At 31.2% G+C, this 20,071-nt stretch overlaps 3 protein-coding genes and 1 pseudogene across 3 annotated transcripts; all 4 read right to left on the bottom strand.

The window, feature by feature from the left end:
* Positions 1-4,907: 4,907 nt before the first annotated feature.
* Positions 4,908-5,467, bottom strand: LOC100500615 (auxin-responsive family protein). The gene has a single exon (NM_001249915.3). The coding sequence runs from the start codon at positions 5,371-5,373 to the stop codon at positions 5,092-5,094; it is 282 nt and encodes a 93-aa protein (NP_001236844.2). The 5' UTR covers positions 5,374-5,467; the 3' UTR covers positions 4,908-5,091.
* A 2,695-nt stretch (positions 5,468-8,162) lies between these two features.
* On the bottom strand, positions 8,163-10,318 carry LOC113001932 (auxin-induced protein X10A-like). The gene has a single exon (XM_026128798.2). The coding sequence runs from the start codon at positions 8,595-8,597 to the stop codon at positions 8,316-8,318; it is 282 nt and encodes a 93-aa protein (XP_025984583.1). The 5' UTR covers positions 8,598-10,318; the 3' UTR covers positions 8,163-8,315.
* Positions 10,319-11,720: 1,402 nt separating this feature from the next.
* LOC113001848 (auxin-responsive protein SAUR23) lies at positions 11,721-12,290 on the bottom strand. The gene is made up of 2 exons (XM_026128710.2): positions 12,242-12,290; positions 11,721-12,171 (listed from the first exon to the last, which is right to left on the bottom strand). Exons 1-2 carry the CDS (start codon positions 12,288-12,290, stop codon positions 11,858-11,860), a joined length of 363 nt encoding a protein of 120 aa, XP_025984495.1. The 3' UTR covers positions 11,721-11,857.
* A 1,515-nt stretch (positions 12,291-13,805) lies between these two features.
* LOC113001931 (auxin-responsive protein SAUR23-like) lies at positions 13,806-14,451 on the bottom strand (annotated as a pseudogene).
* Positions 14,452-20,071: the final 5,620 nt, after the last annotated feature.

Raw genomic sequence — 20,071 nt, 5'->3', positions numbered from 1 at the left:
TCGGGAAAAAGTGAAAACAAATGGAATGGGGGGTATATTATTAATTTATTAGGGTATATTTAATAATTGGCCTTTCTTTTCTTTGAAGTGAAATAATAAGTGTTATTTACTTTTTGTTAAAAAAAGTAATTGTTAAAAAAATATATATTGTTAATTACTTTTTGCTATTTATACTTCTAATAATATTTTTTTAGAATGTTGTTGTTGTGTTGTACTGTTTTCAGAAAAATTGATGATGAATTTTCTTTGAAAATAAATCATTGGAGAAACACATTTACATACGAGACACGAGACACGAAAACTCTCTTTAATGAATACATTCTAAGTCCGAGCATCTTTAATAAGAAAAATTATCTTCCTATGCCCATTATCTCATTCTCCTCCTCTATCCATCCCCCTTCTTTTATCCATACATCATCTCCTAAAGTGTAAAGTCTCTCATGAAAATGAGAGGCTATAAACCCCATTGTTGGGAGTCTAGTAGTCAAATTTTCTTGTAATGTAATATTTTCTTACTATTTATTTAATGCAATGCCAATTTTTATTGTTTCTTTCCTGTGCTTTATTATTATTATATGACTTGATCATCCATGCATTAGTTTTATGAGTTATACATAGGGAAATATTAAATTCTAAAGAACTGGGAAATGACATCTAAACAATTCATTACTAAGGATAGAGTGACTTTGTTTTGCCTTTGCATATATTTTCATGCTTCATGCGATTTACTATTCAATATTTAAAATAGATAAGAAGGGTAAGAAATTTAAAATAGAAGATTAGGAGATAAGATAAAAAAATTAAAGAGGTAAGAGATTTAAAAAGTAGTAGATAAAATAGATAAATGATTTTAAAGTAAAAAATAAGAAATGTAAAAGATAAAGATAATGATGCTTAAAGATAAATTAAAAATTTAAATATGTTAGGGTCTAACATGTCAAAACTACTTGTGATACAATACTAATGATTTTTTTTATCTTTGCTTCCTCGCAGGAAGAGCCTAAAGTATATATTCTTCTATCCTAAATTTCTTTACAAAGATAAAAATAATAAATCACATTAAGATTATATATGTATGAAATAGGTTAAATGAATATCAATCTATTTCTATTTCTAGCAATGATTTCATTTAGATATCCTTTCTCGGTTCTTTAGAAAATAACAATTTTTCAATGTATTATCCCCTAAACACTATATGAATGGTCATACCATAATAAACAATTAAGTACAAAAAAGAGCAATAGAAACAAAATTGCATTAAATGGATAAGAAGAAAGAGTTGCATTATTAGAGTTGGTCTGTCAAGCTCCCAATAATGGGGTTTAGCCTCTCATTGGCATGAGAGGTTTTACACTTTAGAGATTGATGTGGATATAAAAAGAGAGATGGATAAAGGAAGATAAGGGGATAATGGACATGAAAGGAGAGTTTTCCCGATTAGAGATGCTCAGATTTAAGATGTATTCATCGAAGAGTTCTGAGTCTTCATATCTCTATGTATAGGTGTGTTTCTCCTTTGATTCTTACTCCTTTTATAAGCCTAAAGTAACCTAATTTTCACGCGACCTCGTGCTTAGCGCGGACTTTCGTGCTAAGTACGTCTCTGGGCTTTCTTCGCACTAAGCATGAGTTGACCACTAAGTAAGGAGACGCGCTGAGCTTATACTAAGCGAGCTGTCCCAATTTTCAACTTTTCTTCAAGACTTTTTCTTTCAATTTTTGCATCAATTTTCTTCTAAAGCATTTGAAATCTTCTTCTTTTAACCTCTGCTGATAAAAAATTGCAAAGATATTAATTTCTTCATTATTTCATTAAAAACAATATGCCAAAATTGACTATCAAATTAACTCAAATTTTGCAGTTATCAATTCCCCCAAATTAAAATCTTTGTTTATCCTCAAGCAAAAGACAACTTCTGAATGTACCGACACATGAGATAACTGCGAACCATTCTCAAACCTTTCAATGAATGACCCTGAGCTTCCATTTGTCTTGATCTTGTGATGAAAGCATGAACGAATGCACATAGAGATGAAAAAGGTTAACAAATAAAAACTTCATCAAGGCAGACTTACAACACTTCATTCCTGGCTAGTGTTTCTCTTAGCACAGGTGTCTCGGCTAGGAATGTTTAACTAATGTTCTCAACTTCACACTACTTCTTCTCAAGTAAGGCAACAATCACATTTATCAACATGTTAGGCCTCAACATATTTTAAATTCTGAATTTATTTTTAGCATCATTATATTTATCTTCTACCTTTCTTATCTTTTACTTTAATCTTTTATTTCTTTAAATTTTTATCTTATCTCCTAATCTTTTATTTTAATTTTTTTATCCTTCTTATCTCTTACTTTCTTTAAATTTTACATTTAAATTTCTTATATCTTATAAATTGGATTTGCATCAATCTAAATACAAATAAAATCCTTGTGGATTCGACATTCAGACTTCCGATTACTTTACTACTTGAAACAATTTGGTGTACTTGCTAAAGAGTTAACAAAATGATTTTGTAAAAATTAAAAAAGGAAATAATAATAAGATTAATTTAGTAAATTTCTATTTTTTTCATTTATTTATTATTATTATTTGTTTGTATAAAAAAACTAAAACGTCTTAATTTATTATGAGATGAAGGAGTGACATATGGAAATGCCTCATAAGAGAATTATTAGATGTAATTGGGGCAGCCTGTGGTCGATTTCAGAAACTTGGGCAAAGGATCAGATTCATGAGTTACCATGTAGGTATGCTATTTTTAATAAACTTTAAGCCAGTAAGATTTGAACAGGTCATTCAAATAAGAGTACAGGAAAGTTCCATATGGCTCTACCGTGTAGCCTACCGATGATCTCTCTCCACAATTAATGACAAATAGTGTGCACAAGATTTCCATTTCAATAGTGATTTTTGGGTTAGTTCTTATTTATTTTTTGCATTGATATAAATGGACTCTAACCTGTTAAGTTTTTTTCTTCTTCTTTTGTATGTGTCATGGTACCCGTTGTACCATCTTTTATATATCTTTTTTGCTGAGTTAAAAAAAATAGTAATTTGAAATACACATTTTATTGATAATTTATTGCATTATTTTGTAGTGGACTTGAAAAATTAAAAATGGAAGACTTCTATCGGCAAATTTGATTTATTATTTGATGGCTTTACACATCTGTTTTTGACAATTATGTATGTTGGTCTATTGAAAGGCTATATTTCTGGAAAAATGACTATACATTTGTTTTGGTGTGAAAAAAAAAAAAGAGACTATACATAATACATATAATGTGTGAAGTGCCATTCCTATAGTCTAGTCACACTCTTCGCATGCAGTAGTTATTGTTTGAATATTAGCTGGCTGCTAAGTGCCGTTGTTTGAATATTCCATGATGATATTCGAAATCAGTAGCCTGCGCTTTCTCACAACTATACTTTGACGACAAGTCCATGTGAAGTGCATGGGGAGTCCTTGTGATTTTAGTCTAAAAGTCTTCATCACGACCCAAACTCTTCCAATTAAATTTAATCGTCGCCCACTGTATTTTAATATTAAGGCTCTACAAAGATAAACTATTTTGCAAGCACTTATGAAAGAGAAAATAAGAATATTGTAAAATAAGTTGTATATATATATATATATATATATATATATATATATATATATATATATATATATATATATATATATAAATTAAAATCAATTTAGACATCTCAATTTTTAATTGATAAGTTAAATGAGAAAATTTTTCATAAAAATTGAATATATAAGTTGATTTAAACTTTAAAAAGTGGTTCATTTTATTTTACTTATTTTTTTTCTCTTATAAGTATTTATAAAAAAAAGTTTATCCAAATTAAATAAACCCTAACTAGACATTGATATGTATTATGTTATGCGGGTAGAAAAGTTAATTACGTTATTTTAAATTTTATTGAAATAAAAGGTAACTTTTTATATATTTTAAAATGATTAATTTCGTGTATGATATTTTGATAAAATAATTATGTGTAGATCACACGTAAATGTAAATGATTCAGTAAAATCTTTACAATAAAGTACGTGATTATTTCTTATATCTGTAATTGTTGAACCTTTAAATTATATTGAAAATTAATTCTAATCAATAATGAGCAAAAAGATGTTTTTTTAACCAAGCAAAAAGTTGTTAAGACTTGCAAAAGTGGTGATGATGGATAAATACCAAAGTAGAAAATATTTTTGTCTTTTCTTTTTGATATTTGTACTAATGTTTTAGCTATCAAAGGTTGGGTTGAAATGTGAAACTACAATGTAAATATAGTAACTCGAATAATTAAGATAAACAATTCGAATAACAACTCAAATTATTAAGATATTAGCATGGATTCAGTTGTCTGTGACACATAGCAAAAAAATTATTAAGATAATTGAAAGGAAGTGTAACTTGTGTTTAGAGAAGTTAAATCCAGAAAAATAAGTAAATAAAAAAGAAGCTAACAAATTAATCATCATAGCATATGTACAAAAAAAAAAATCTTCATAGTATGACGTGATTATTAGAGAGAATTTCATATCATTGATATATCCATTAAACAAATAAATATATTATAAATATGAATAGATATCTTCATTTTGATAGTTGAATATTCATCATGGCCTGAGTTTGACTTCCTTTCTCCATAGATGAAAAAATCAGGATACCTGTGCCAGAAAGAAAAAAAAACATGTTTCATGGTCATCAACTGAAAAGAAAAAAAACATTTATAAGTAGCAGTACGTACAGTTAAGTTTTAGTTTTGTCTTGTGGGTGGTCTCAATATATATATCCAATAGATTACTGATGTACATCCTCATAACTATGTAATTAGCACAGTTTTTTTGCTTGTGCCTTCATACTTGATTTATATATAGACAAAAGACAACGGATATATATATATATATATATATATATAATTCACAGCAACATAGTTTCATAAGGTTTTCATTCAGATGACATTTTTCCACTAAAGGGGAAACAACAATATTGAAAAAAGAAAAGCCTTCTGAACAAAGAAAGTTGTGTCAACTAGTTTATTTAGGGATTAGGATAGATCTTTTGTTTTATGATTATTATAGCCGGTTCAAGCGAGAAGCTATATTTAAGAACACATCCTCCTTGCAGGGAATTGTGAGACCACCCATGGGATGGCAGTAACCAAACTCCTCTTCAGCTTGGCTAAGCAATTCTTGAAATAAAGGCTCGTTCAAGAATGATACTGGAATCAAGAACCTCTTCATTTTCTCTCCAACATACACTGCAAGATACCCTTTTGGGACTTCTGCAACCTTGCAAGAGGATGCTTGGCTTGCACTGAATGATGAACGTCTAATACTAGGTAAGCGAAAACCCATTGTTTTCTATTTCTTCACACACTGATCAGAAGAAGCAGAATGATTTCAAAGTAGTAGAAGGAAAGCAGTTAACTAGTATTGCAATATGAACTGTGTTGCTTGTGATTTCAATGACGGATATATATAGATGGAGAAAATTAACCATTCTTTGCGGAATTATTCAATGGGGGTTTAGTGAGAGACAGGTGTTCATTAAAGATCACATGGTATTATGTTGAAAGTTTTCTTGAAGGATGACATGAGATATGAGAATATATGTCCTACCTTTTAGAAAGTAGGGCAACGAAAGAGACATGTGTGTAATGGCGTGCTTCACATGCTCTAGAATATATTAATTAAACCTATAAACTATGAAGTCTACTTGGGATTATGAGCTTCTTTTAGGGAGCCTGAATGTTTTGACAGAAGAGTGAAGGAACCTACTATCCAGGTCTTAGTATTCATTCATCTAGCTATTTTAAGAAAGGATTATTAAGAAGAAGAACCACTAGATATACGAAATTAGGGGAAGGGGGGACCAACTAAGCTTTCGAAATAGTCATTGTTGTTAATTGTAATATCCATTAAAAGATATGAGAAGAAATGGTGAAGTTAGTCAATTAAACTCTGGTGGGAAAATGCTAGACGTCTACTTTTTTTTTTTAATGCTGTGTTTTATTTAAAATTAAACAGGGGTTTCCAAAATGTATTTCGTCATTTGGCTTAGTTGCTAACAAACTGTATTGCAGGGAACAAGGGAATGACATAATTCGACAATTGAAAATCAAAATGAATTTGAACGATAGACTTTCGGGAAACTTGCATAACACAAATTCATTCATACATATCCTTGACGCGTGTTTCAATTGGCTTTTATATGATCTGTCCTACTCAAATAGAAGCAACGAAACAGCAAGCTCATTCTTCAACAGACAATTTCATAATTTATTTTATTTTATTCCTTAAATGCAAATATTAAAAAATAACAAATTATAGTTCAGACAGTGATATATTGATTTAATCGCTTACAGTCCTTAAATATTTATAATGATGTGGCTTTTATATAAATATTTTATTTTACATTTGTGCAATGTGGATTGGTTTTAAAAATGAAATTGTCCTTTTCATTTTACCAAAAAATAGTAATTTGAAACACACGTTTTTATTGCTATTATTTTGTTGCCGGTTGGACTTAAAAATAAGAAATGAAAGACTTCTCATAATTGGATAAGTATTATAGTAAACTTTGATCTCTGTACTGAGAACTTAATTCCGTGTTCATATTCTATAGTTCTATTGAAAGGATATAATTCAGGAAACATGTCTATACATAACGTGGAGTGTGTCATTCCTCTTGTCGATCGAGTCACACTCTTCGCTAATCGCTAGTAGTAAATGTTTGAATATTGGCTGGCTGCTAGGAGCTAATTGAAATAAAAGGCTGCTGTTGCTTAAATATTGTATGATGGCTCCATTTAAATTAAATTAGTAGCTTGTGCTTTCTCACAAACAAACAAACAAACAACTACTTTGACGACAAGTCCATGTGAAGTGCATTGGGAGTCCTTGTGATTTTAGCCTAAAGAATTGAGCATTACACTTTTGAGAAACTTGCATAACACAGATTTATTCATATCCTTGACATGTTCCAACTTCCAACTGCTGTCAATCTTGGCACTTAACTTTAGTGGCTATCTGTTTGTTGTTTGCAGTGTGACCGTTTTCCCCAAAGAGAGATTAATTCTAACCTGAAATTTTTAGCTTCTATAATCCTTTGAAAGGGTATTTAAAAAATACCATTATTACTACAAATTGTTGATTGGAACACTATTTTCACAAGAGAAATATTGGCTTTTATTTTATTCATCCTACTGAAAACACAAGAAAATACCCTTATGCAGCATGTGATGTGAGCCAGAGGTGAGATTAATGAAAATGCCTTCTCCGCAGGGAATTGTAAGGCCATGACATTGCTAAGCTTGACTGTATTAGTTGATGGATTTACCATCTATTTGGAGTAGTTAATTCAATACCCATATTATATATGACTCTAGCTAGTGAAAGGCTGTTTGTCTAGAAATATTAGTATACATAATCTGAAGTGCAATTCCTATTGTCTAGTTACCCTCTTCGCTACATGTAAATGTTTTCTGTCATTTAAATAAAAGGAGATTATGATGATTCAGGGAACGCTAGTTGGCTGATAGGAACCTTAAATCTAGGGTTGCTATTATTTTCATATACTAAGATGACTCTATTCAAAATTAATAACTTGTGCAGTTGTGCTTTCTCACAACTATATATCTTAACGACAAATCCATGTGAAGTGCACAGGGAGCCCCTGTGATTTTCTTCATCGCAACTATATATTTTTTCAAAGTAAAATTAATTGTTGACTAAGACATCATTCTAAGCTTGGATCAATTATTACTATATCCATTTCTTCAATTTGCTCAGGTAAAGACGGGCAATGATTTTTTATGCAAGTTTTAGCCCCCGATAACAAACATTGTCACACACTGAAATTTTCATATTGATAGTTGAACGATCATTATGGTCTGAGTTTCTGAAAATTTGGGTATTTTATACCTATGCCTAAAAAGGAAGAGCATTCATCATGGTCATCAACTTTCTGTAAGTTGCAGGACGTAGTAAATTCTGTCTTTGGGTGGTCTCAGAAGATATTGGAAATGATTATTATGCCTTCACATGAATAATTATGTGATAGAAAGTATCTCCAAAATTAGAAGGGGTTTGTGCTTGTGTATGTATTTGTGTTCATTTAAATAAACCAAATGAACAGATAACTGTGAACAACATAATTTCATAAGGTTCGCATTCAGATTACATTTGTCCACTTGAGAGGAAACAACAAAATGAAAACGAAAAAGAAAAGAAAAGAAAAGCCTGCTATACAAAATTCTCAGTTAACTAGTCTATGTCGGGATGTTTTGCGGTAAGAATTATAATCGTTTCAAGTGAGAAGCTGTATCTAAGAACACATCCTCCATGAAGGGAATCGTGAGACCACCCATAGGATGATAGTAACCAAATTCTTCTTCAGCCTTTCTTAGCAATTCTTGAAATAAAAGCTCGTTCAAAAATGATACTGGAATCAAGAACCTCTTCATTTTTTCTCCAACATACACGGCAAGATACCCTTTTGGGACTTCCTCATCCTTGAAAGAAGATGCTTGGCTTGCACTGAATGATGAACGTCTAAAACCAGGTAAGCGAAAAGCCATTGCCTTTATGTTTTTTCACACAATACACCACAGAATGAGCTGAAAGAAGTAATAGAAGAAGAAGCATGCTTCAGTACAAGAATGATATGTGTTTCCTTGTACACCCAACGACGGATACATATAGATGGTGGAAACCTATCAAATTGGATGGTGAATGGGATATTCAACTGTGTTTAGTGAGAGACAACGTTCAATAAAGGCCACATGGTATTGTCTTAAAGGTTTTGTCAAGGATATATGGCATGAGATTGAGAATAGATGGCCCACCTTTTGAAATGTATGGCTATGAAAGAGACCTGTAATGCGCGCTTCATATGTTTCAAACATATCAAATATTTTGATCAAACTTTTGTAAAGTAACTTATATCTTCTGCCTGGTAGTACTAAACGTCATATTGTTTGGAGGCAACCTCTTTAAATGCCATAATTCTAATCTAGTACATAGATTACCTGATTTATGGCTCCACAAGTGAGCACAACCCTTTCTTTCAAACAGTTATTAGTTAAACTACTAATGTAGGCTGGTTTGTGTAATGCTTGCTATGAAGCGAGTCCCTGGAAGAGATGTAGAACTTTTGAAACTTTGATTATAAGCTCAACCCCTGCTCTGCCTGGGGGAGGATTCTATAAACAACAAAATTTTGTGAACTTGTCTTTAGACAACTAGCGGTCTCGGAGTTTAGACAACTAGCCAATGGCAACTTTTGAAGACATCAATTGGTTTGGTAAGTAATTAAGCTAAAAATAAATCAAGAATTACTTGAAATTGAACCTATAATATAAAGCATGAAATCTACTTGGAAGGGCTTACAACCGATTCATACTGCTTCCTTGGTTTTTTGTTTTAAGGATAGAAAAAGGAAGCAATATGAATCAAATGTAAAATCTGAAACTAACTAATCCTTGGTTTTTTGTTACATACAACATACTAAATTTTATTGGGTCTGACTTATATTTAAAAACACTTAAACAAATGAATTCTGAAACTAACTAATCCACTAACAGCACCAGAATAAAATATTTGTATCAATTGACTTATTCAAAACTAAAATTAAAACAGCCTTAATCAGAAACTAATGCTAAAGCAAGTTCCCAACACTCCCAACAAGACATTATATATTATTCTAACTATTGTTTCTACTAGTTGAACTATTCTAATCTGTTCTTCCTGCACTTAGTGGTGAAGAATTGTTAGTAAGCAAACTGAGATAGGAACTTTCCAGAAAAATCATCAAAAATGTTGATGGATCTAAGCGGCATTGGGGCAGTATCCCTCAATGTCCCCACGAAATATTTACATTTGATGGCGTCACTTCCCCCACTGATGAGCATTTGGATCCGAAAAGCTTTTAGATGGTAATGTATGTCTTTTGTGCCATCGTAAGGTTCCACTATGGGCTCCTGAAAATGAACGGGAACCATATGATCGACCCTCATAATGTCAACTGAAAAGGGATGAAAATCCCAGGGACGCCTTCCTTCGTCAGTATCAGTAGCTCTGCTTCGTAGCTGTCAAACTGCTTCAATGCTGCAATCATTTCTCGTTAGGTATCAACGTTTCTTTCATGGTTTTCGGGAGTTAAAGCTCTACCTATTCTATTTCCTTCCAACTCCATGGTTTCGACCCCAAGATTCTCAAAATAGAGTGAGTATTTGAAGGATTTGCTTGCCTAGGGTTTGCACGCTAGGGCATACAAACCAGGCCAAAGTTATCCGTTTTCATCCAACTAGCCTGCTAAATAAGTAGATTCATTTTTTCTCATCCCTACTTTTTCTATTCTCATCACCAACGTCGGTTATTTTTGTATTATTCCCTCAATGTCATTTCCACGAGATCATAATTTCACTATAAATATATATATATAAAATAAAATCATGATTTTGCTGTTTTATTTTTTTCACCTCAAAATGCACAACCAAATCATCATGATTTTATTTTATTATCCAAAATAGAATCATAATTTCTTTGTTTATTTTTATTAAAATTATTTGATGAAAAAAATTAATATCTAAGTTTTATATTGTAATTATCTATCGCACAAAGTGCTGAAGCCGTCACTCCATGTCGATCTAGATGGCTGACCAGGCTCATCAACATCACCCCTTCCTCCATTAGGGGTCTTGTTAAGCAACATATGATAGTCCTTCGTGTGACTCATGAGAAATCTAAAAAATAAATAAAAACAATACTAGTTAAATTCCCAAATCAATATAAAAGAAAATAATCAATAAAACCTAACAATTTAATTTGTAATTTTAATTAATAAATTAAGAACAGATACTAATTTTGAAAACATTAACCAAAATAAATAAAATCTAGCATCATAAAATAAAATAACAAAATCATCAATTAAAATACCTTTAAATAAAAAATATTAATATCTTCAAAAATAAAAATTGTACAATAAAAATGTGATTCTATGGGACATGGATACACAACATAATCACATTTTCATTGACCACACTAACGCCAAAAATATACCTACAGCGATGTTGAAAAGAGAGGCAGTGAAGGGAGGTGTAGGTTACTGTCCAGGGGTTATTCTTGTCCTTTCTGTATAATTTAAAATGTATGGGTTGTGAATAATAAAATGGGGTGAGAATAGAAACTCTCTTTTGTCCAGTTTGTGTCTTGCCCACTTAAACTACGGGCCAATGGACTGGTCCTTAGGCTGAAATGAATAAAAAAAATCAAAATATTCTAAAAAAATTAAAAAATAAAAAATCATTGAAACACTTAGAAAATTATTTTTAAAAAAAATCACTAATTTACTTCCTTTAATGTTTTAAAATATTTAATTAGTTCCTTATTAAAAATTTCAATAAAGTCTTTCATTTTTTACCAGTAAAATTGTTTTTTTTTTTTTTTCTGGAAGCAAGTGGTTAAAGCTATTCAAGACAAAGTACTCGCTTTTCATATTTGGAGCAACAGTAAATTATGTCTAGTTTACGAGAGGATGAAGATGATGATGGGTAGAGACTTAACTGATATAGCTAAAATTTGTTTGTTTCTAAAAATACAATAAAAATATTATTACCAAATAAAGGTTAAACAGAGAGATCAAACTCGTGATATATTAAATAAAAAAGGCTGTATGATAATTTTGTATTCATAGAATTGTATGTTAGAGTACATCTTTCCGGAACAAGAAAAGTATACATGGTTATATTTTGTCATTTCTAGAAAGTATACATGTTAGAGTAGATCTGCACAATTAATTAGTTGATAAATATTGACACTTGCATATGTCTTGTGCTTCTTATCGCCTGTGCAAGCGAGAAGTGACATCTAGGAAGACCTCTGTTGTGCAAGGAAGTGTGAGGTCACCCATTGGATGATCAAATCCAAATTCTTGTTCAGCTTGACTCAGCAATTCAAGAAGTGAAGGTTGGTTCAAGTATGATATGGGAACCACAAAGCGCTTCTTTTGGCTTTCTCCTACGAACACTGCTGCTACACTGCCCTTTGGGACATCCACACGCCTTTGAACACCACGCAAACTGAAACCCACTATGCTTAATTCTTTTTTGGTGTGAATTTTAAAAGGAACGTCTGAATAGAAAGTATTTGATGCTTAGAGAATGCTTGGAACTGCAACCATGAATCAATATATATAATATAGCTAAAGAGAGGAGTTTGGTACAGAAATGATTCTTGAAGGGGCTGTCCAAATAGGGTATAGTGGGAGACATTGGCATAAAGGATCACATGATTATGTCTTAAACATCTTTATCAACTATCAATAAACACCTCAGAATGATAGCCTCAAGAAATTCATGAAGGGTCAATGGCCGAATGGGATCTAGTGAGAGAAAGAGGCATTGGCATGAAGAATTACATGCTGCTTTCTAAAACGTCTTTATCAAAAAGATCTTGGGACAACTAATGCCATTTCCATTTGAAACCTAATGCCTGTCTAAGTCTAGCTTATTTTCTTCTAGACATGTCTAGGACATCTCAATTTTTCATCAAGTTGATTAGGAACCATTTAATAAACATATACCAGGATCACCTAGATAAGGATTGATCTGAAATTGTACGGGTTTTAATATTCTGAAAATAGTCTTTTTCAGTTGTCTATATAGAAACAAATATTGTGATGTAATGGATGTTGTTTATGTAGTCATGGAGACCTTTTAGACCTACTGAGCAAAGTGAAACAAAAAAATACTTAAGATGTACTTGAATACTACTCTGAAACTGTAGTCCCGAACAACCCTCTATTCAATTAATTCTCAACTAGAGACTCTCACAACTTTACGTTATTAAATCCTATAGGCATTTTTATTAATTATAACATATAATCGTATTGAAAGTTGATGGAAAAGTCTCATAATCTATCAGAGACAATGATAACGGGCGTGTTTCGTTTCTGTTTCGTGTGCATAAGCCAAAAAGGAGAGTCGTTGTTTATCTTTGAGTGAGATCATTACATAAACATATGCCTTTTGTAAATGTAAAACTCGGATATATATTCAAAATTCAATTGAAGCATAGTATCCTCTTCAGGTCTATATACCCAAATATGGTGGTGATTACTACCACATGGATTGTTGGGCAGTAGAAGCAGATGACAAATAAACATTGCGAGTGAAATAACAAAGTGTGATTTAATCATGTGTTATAAACATAACTTTTTATCCAATCAACAAATTGGGAATTTTTTCCAATTTAGAATTAAAAGGACAAGGTTTATTTTCTACTTTTTATAAAAGCAATAGGAAGAAGAAACTACTACAGTGATATCCCATGTAGAGCTCAGGAAGTGATCATTAACCAGTTTCATGCATTTGCTAGAATGTTATTGGTTGTATGGACTATGGAGACTGGTGCGATGAAAGACAATCTGGCCTCTGCCGTAATGTTCACATGGGCCTTATTCTAGTGGCCACAATGCACCAAATTGGATTAGTCTCCAAAAATAATTGTCGCACACAACCAAGGCGGTTTATATGTGTTTTTTTAATTAAAATAATTAAAATTATATTAACTTTTCAGAAATTAAAAAAATAAAATTAAATATTATATAACAATTTTAAGTTTTGTCTAAGCTCACTTAAATACCATTTCATCAAACAATTAAAATCATGTACATCATAAATTAAACATTATCAAAGAACAGAAAATTGCTATTTCTTCCATTGAATATGTAGTTACTCATGAGTTAACCATTGTTTTTTTGTCGAACAAAGATGAATAACAACTTGTTAAACTAACGGTAAAATAAAAATACTATTACCAAAATAAAAGTTAAAACAAAAAGAAACCAAACTCTTCATAGAAGAAAAATTAATAATCTTTCTTTGTATTCCTATAATTCTATTCTATGTTAGAGTACATCTTTCCGTTTCCTGGGAGGAACAAAATGGAAAGAAGAAAGAGTGAGTATACACGGTTAGACTTTGTCATTTCTACAAAACTAATTGGTCGATCAATATTGACACTTGCATATGATATCTGTGTTGAGTTCCTTAATTTATCGCCTATGCAAGCGAGAAGTGACACCTAGGAACACATCTTCTCTGCAAGGAATCGTGAGGCCACCCATTGGATGATCAAATCCAAATTCTTGCTTTGATTCAACAACTCAATAAATGAAGGTTGGTTCAAGTATGATATGGGAATCACAAAGCGCTTCTTTTGATTTTCTCCCACATACACTGCTACACAGCCCTTTGGGACATCCACACGTCTTTGAACACCACGCAAACTGAAACCCATTACGCTTAATTAATTCTATTTTGGTGTGAATTTCAAAGAAATTGAATAGAAAGTATTTGATTCTTAGAGAATTCTTGGACTTGAATTGCTTGGGACTGTAACCATGATTCTCTCTATATATATAGATTAAGAGAGGAGTATGGTAATGAAATGATTCATGGAGGGATATGCAAATGGGGTCAAGTGGGACACATAGGCATAAAGGATCACATGATGCTGTCTTAAACATCTTTATCAAATATCAATAAACACCTCAGAAGACCTCAGAAGGATATATAGCCTCATATATTCATGAAGGGGCAAGGTCCAAATGGGGTCTAGGTAGAGACATTGGCACGAAGGATCACATGATGCCTTTCTTAAATGTCTTTATCAAAGATCAAGAAAAAGCCAAGACGTAGTACTGTTCCCATTTAAAACCTTATGCCACTCTAATATGTTTTAAAATCTGACATATTTTATTTCCTCCATACATGTCTAAGACATATCAGATGTTCCCTTCATCATATCTATCGGGAAGCACACAATGTATCAGAATCATTTAGACATGGCTTAGAAATGAATGTCATGAAGTGATCAACTAGCATGCTTCCTACGGTCGGGTTAATTGTTTTGAAGGTACAACAGAGATGGAGTTATGGATTCTATTTATATGCTCTTGAAGACCAATTAGACCTCCAAAACAAAGTGAACAGAAAATACTTGAACTGTACTTGAATACTACCCTGTAATTGTAGCCTGGAGGCTGGAACTACAGTGGTCTCCATTAGATCCCCACTAGGCATGGCACCCGCGCGGGGCGGGGGCGGGTACTCCCCGCTCCCCGTCCCCGCTCCCTGTGATGGGGTATTTGTTGCCCCGTCCCCGTTCTGACTTCCTGCGAAGACTCCGTTTTACATTAAAAAATGTCAAAAATTATTAAAAAAATATAATTTTTTTGTTTTATCTTAATTTTTCAATAATAATAAATTTAAGGTTTAATTCTAAGTTTAAAACATGACTAAAAATACCAAAATAAATTAATAATAATAATAATAAAATCACACAAACATAAAAGCATCCAAAAAATATTCAAGTACACATTAATATTACAGTATTACACAATAAAAACAATAAAACTAGCATAGCATTACAAGTCTTCATACAATAAATTAATATCATAATACCGAATCCAGTCTTCATACTTCCATCCAAGTGCAATGAAACATCTTCAACATCAAATCTACACAATGAAACATGTAAATATGGGTTTAGAAAATATAAAAAAGTCATGAATTAATATAATAAAATTTTCATACTCTTGGCGTTGTTGTGTCTGCATCGTCAACTATTGACTATTGAACAAAATTTCATCTTTGATTTTAAGGAACCTAATGACACAATGAAACGAAAAGTGAAGAAGGAACGATGAAGAAGCGAAGAGGGTGAAGACAGTGTGAAATGGTGAAACGAACGGTGAAGAAGGAGCGAAGGTGAAGTAGTGAAAAAGGAACAAAGGTGAAGAAGGAAGTCGGAACAAAGGTGAAGAAGGAAGTCAAGGAACAAAGTGTGGATGTTTGATGCGGCGTTTTAGGGTTTGAGTAATGTTTGTGTCTTTGTGACTTGTGAGATATTACTTATATATATGATAATTTTATTTTGTATTTTTTTTACTAGTAAAATATTATATTAATACTTATATTTATGTTATACATATTATAACTTATGAGGATATATAAGTAAAATTCTATATATGCGGGGATACGGAAACCATGCGGGGCGGGGAGCATAGTCCCCATCCCCGTTCCCAAATTAGCTGCAGGGGGTTTTGCATCCCCATCCCCGTCCCCGCGGGAAACTTTTTCCCGACCGCAGGGCCCTAAATGGGGCAGTCCCTGCGGGGATCCTTGAGTTGTGGAGAAAATTGTCATGCCTAATCCCCATTGGACTCATAGCATTACACTATTAAATTCTACAGGCATTTCTATTAAATATAATGGTAATTAAAGTTGGTGGAAAAGAATTTGGTGATTTGATTAAAATTACAAGCCTTTCTCCAAATATTAAATCTCATAAACTATCGAGACAATGATATTTGGGGTGAATTGCTTATCTGTTCTATGTGCAAAAGCCAAAAGGAGAGTGTAAAGCAATAGTTTATTTTTTAGATCATTACCTAAAAATATGCGTTTTGTAAATGCAAAACACCACTATATGTTCGATTAAAGCATACCATCCTGATCTAGTTTGTACTTTGTATAAAAGCAATATGAAGAAGAGTAGCATTAGGCTAGTATAGTGGTATCCCATGTAGAGCTCTAGCAGTGGTCTTTTAACCAATTCATGCATTTGCTAAATATGATTGTACAAGTCATGGTTCACTAAAGAAGTTACAAATGCATATATTATAAGTCAAAAAATACCTTTAAATAGGTGATAACTGTGAAATATAAGTTAATTTGATAGTCAATTTAAACAAATAAGTGGGTGTAATTTCTTTACTTTATTATTTTTTTAATGAAATAATGAAGAAATTAACATCTTTTTTATTTTTGATTAGCAAAATGCAAAAGAAGAAGATTTCAAGTGCTTTAGAGGAAAAATTGATGCAAAAACTGGAAGAAAAAGCCTTGTAGAAAAAATTGGAAGAATTGGAAAGCTCGGCTAGCGTGCAAGACCGGCCCAACGCGCACTCTCGCTCAGCGCGCAACACACGCTTAGCGCGAAAAAGATCCACGAAGAAGCCCAAAGTCGTGCTTAGCGCGGGCTTTCGCGCTAAGCACGAAGTCAACGTGAAAAGTAAGCTATCTGATGCCTATTTAAGGAGGGGGAAACAAAAGAAAAAGACAGAACTCACACACTGGGTCTATCCCTTAGGGGAAATCGTCTCTCTTTAGTCATTCTACCTTTTCACCTTCTTCCATCTACATCAACCCCCTAAAGTGTAAAAAATCTCTCATGACAATGAGAGGCTAAATCCTCCCTTAGTTAGGGTTTGACAGGCCTAAAAAGCCAACAAATATATTGTAATGTTTCATATCTATCAACGCAACCAGGTGTTTTTTTTCTACTATCCTTTCTTATTTTAATTTCATTTATCATTCATTCTTGCATCATCTTTAAGGGTTAGTCGCTCGGGAGACGATAATCCTTAATAGAAATACAAGGAAGATCTTACATGCATTAGTTTTAAGGGTTATTTATTGGGAAATGGTAATGTCTAAAGAACTGAGAAATGACATCTCAACATTGTATTGCTAGGGATAAAGTGACTTTGTTGTGTCTCTGCATACATAATGTTGTTTATGATTCCATCTTTGCAAAGAGATGTGGGAGATCCGGGTTAAGCATATTAATAGATGTGGATAGGAGAAATTCACCAAATTGATAGAGAAAAATCTAAAATAATAGACAAATAAGACATGTTAGGCCCCAACATAATTGCATTATGATATCATCTTTTAATTATCTTTATTTTCTTCTTGTTTATTATTTCATCTTTTTTTTTGCATTTAAATTATTCTTTATTTTTCCTGTTATCTTTTTTCTTTTTCTTTGTCTTACTTCAAATTTCACATTTATAATTCTTTGTATGTGTCTTTTTCTCTTCCTCATCATTGCTTAATAATTGGGATTGCATGTAACCAAAGTCCCTCTAGATTTGACATTTTTACTTCCATTTTAATCTTTGAAAATTAGTGCACTTGTCAATCTGTTAACAATAAGCTAATGAGATTAACTTTATATGTAAGTTAGAGAAGACTTCAACCTTTAAATAAACTTACAAATAGTCAAATATAAGAATTTAATTAAAATACATTGATATTGTATGAAAATTAAATTCAAGTAATAATAATAATAATAATAATAATAATAATAATAATAATAATAATAATAATAATAATAAAATCTACTTGGACTGACATATGCCTCACACAAACTAGGTAGGTTTCCACGAGGGTCCTAACCAATTTTCACACCTATATGATATGCGTGTCCTCCAACAAGTACTCACCCCTAATCCATTTTCACTCGTTATATATCATGGGATGGATCAGTTTATTGATTTATTAATATTCTAAATATTTTTCAATATTTGAATGTTTTTCATAATTTAATTATATTTTAAATCAAATCAGTTAATAATTCTTCAAAATAGCCAATAATTTACAAAAAAAAATCGTTTAATTACATTAATATTTTAGAAGGTGAGCTTAACCGATGCAGAGCGCCTGTTTTGAGCCCAATCAAACAAATATCAACCCACATAAGACATAATTAATTAGACTTGACCCAGATAGCCCAAACTATAAATTATAATTATAATATTAATCTCTATATTTTAACAATTAAAAAACTCAAAAAATTGACACCAAAATATAAAAGGCAACCTTATCTCATTATTCAATGTTAATATTGTCTTAATGCGGTACTTAAAAAAAATAACTATTTTTTGCTATATTTATCTACCGGACTTGAATCCAATCCATTGTCATTGTCATAAGACAAGTACCATAGGGATCAAGAGTGTCGGTATAAAATATTCTTTTATTGTTTAGGATATTTTTAATTTAAAGTTTTTAAAATTAAGATTGGTTTTTAGTTTGTAGTTTCAGTTTTTTTTTTTAATTTAAATAATTTGTTGTCTATCTCATAATTTTCCTTTAAAAAGTTCGCTAAAAAGATGTGAGGATCTTAAAAAGATATTATGATGTGAGATCTCAAATATGAGCCAAAAAAAAATCTGAGATTTTGCGGGCTAAATTTAGATCGAACAATAATCAAATCAAGCTAAAAATTTCAGATTTAATTTTTGCTCAAAATTTGAGTCCAAGTTTTACATTTTATTGAAATGATTCAGTTTATGTTAATCACAACTCACAAGCTCGATCACAAATTATAATAAGTTAGGTTAAGAAGTCCAAATTCAACTTGGACAATTTGGACTTCTAAAATAAGACCTAATAAAGTTGATGAAAGCTTGACGATAAAAGGTGTTTTTTTTTTAGTTAAGTTCAATTGTGCTAGGATTGGGTTAGTCTAAAATGACCCAAAATTTAATTTGTGCTCAATATTAAAATTGAAATTAAGGTTTTTTATATAAACTTACAAATTTAAGTTTCAAACCCACTTATAAAAATTGAAATTAATGTGGTCTAACTAAATTAAAATATATTTTTAAATTAGATCATATTCGACAAAATATTTTAGTTAATTTTTTATTCTTTTTACTAAAAAGTTTGTTTGAGAAGTTATTTTTTATAAATAGCTTCTAATGTTTTTAAAATAATATTTTTTAAAACGTTAATTTTTAACTTCTAAATTTTTATAGATTTTTTTATTTATTTTTATTCTTAATATATTTATTCATTTTTTTTGTTATCTTTTTTTAAATAAATTATAATATTATTATTTTTCTGTTATTTTATATTTTCTAGTTAATTTTTTCAATTAGTTTTTTCTGAATATAGTCTAACTTGAATTATGTTTTGGTTTGTTAAATAAAGATTTAAACTTTTGTCATCTTATAACGTGATGATCAATTTTAAAAATAAACATGAAACAAATATTTTAAATATTGCTTAATCCTTGTTTTTAATTAACATTAATACATATGTAGATCATAAGATTTTAGGAGAAAATACACTAAAATATTTAACTATCCTAATTAAAAGACTCTAATTAATATGTTGAGACGGCTATATTCACAAATTTTATATAGACTTTGGACAAACTTCGCATTATTACTCGGGGATTAAGATAGCAAAAGACG

Source organism: Glycine max, chromosome 6, assembly GCF_000004515.6.
Source record: "Glycine max cultivar Williams 82 chromosome 6, Glycine_max_v4.0, whole genome shotgun sequence".
In the NCBI taxonomy this organism is placed as follows: domain Eukaryota; kingdom Viridiplantae; phylum Streptophyta; class Magnoliopsida; order Fabales; family Fabaceae; genus Glycine; species Glycine max.
Note: the sequence above shows the minus strand (reverse complement) of the source record. Positions and strands in the feature narration are given on the sequence as shown.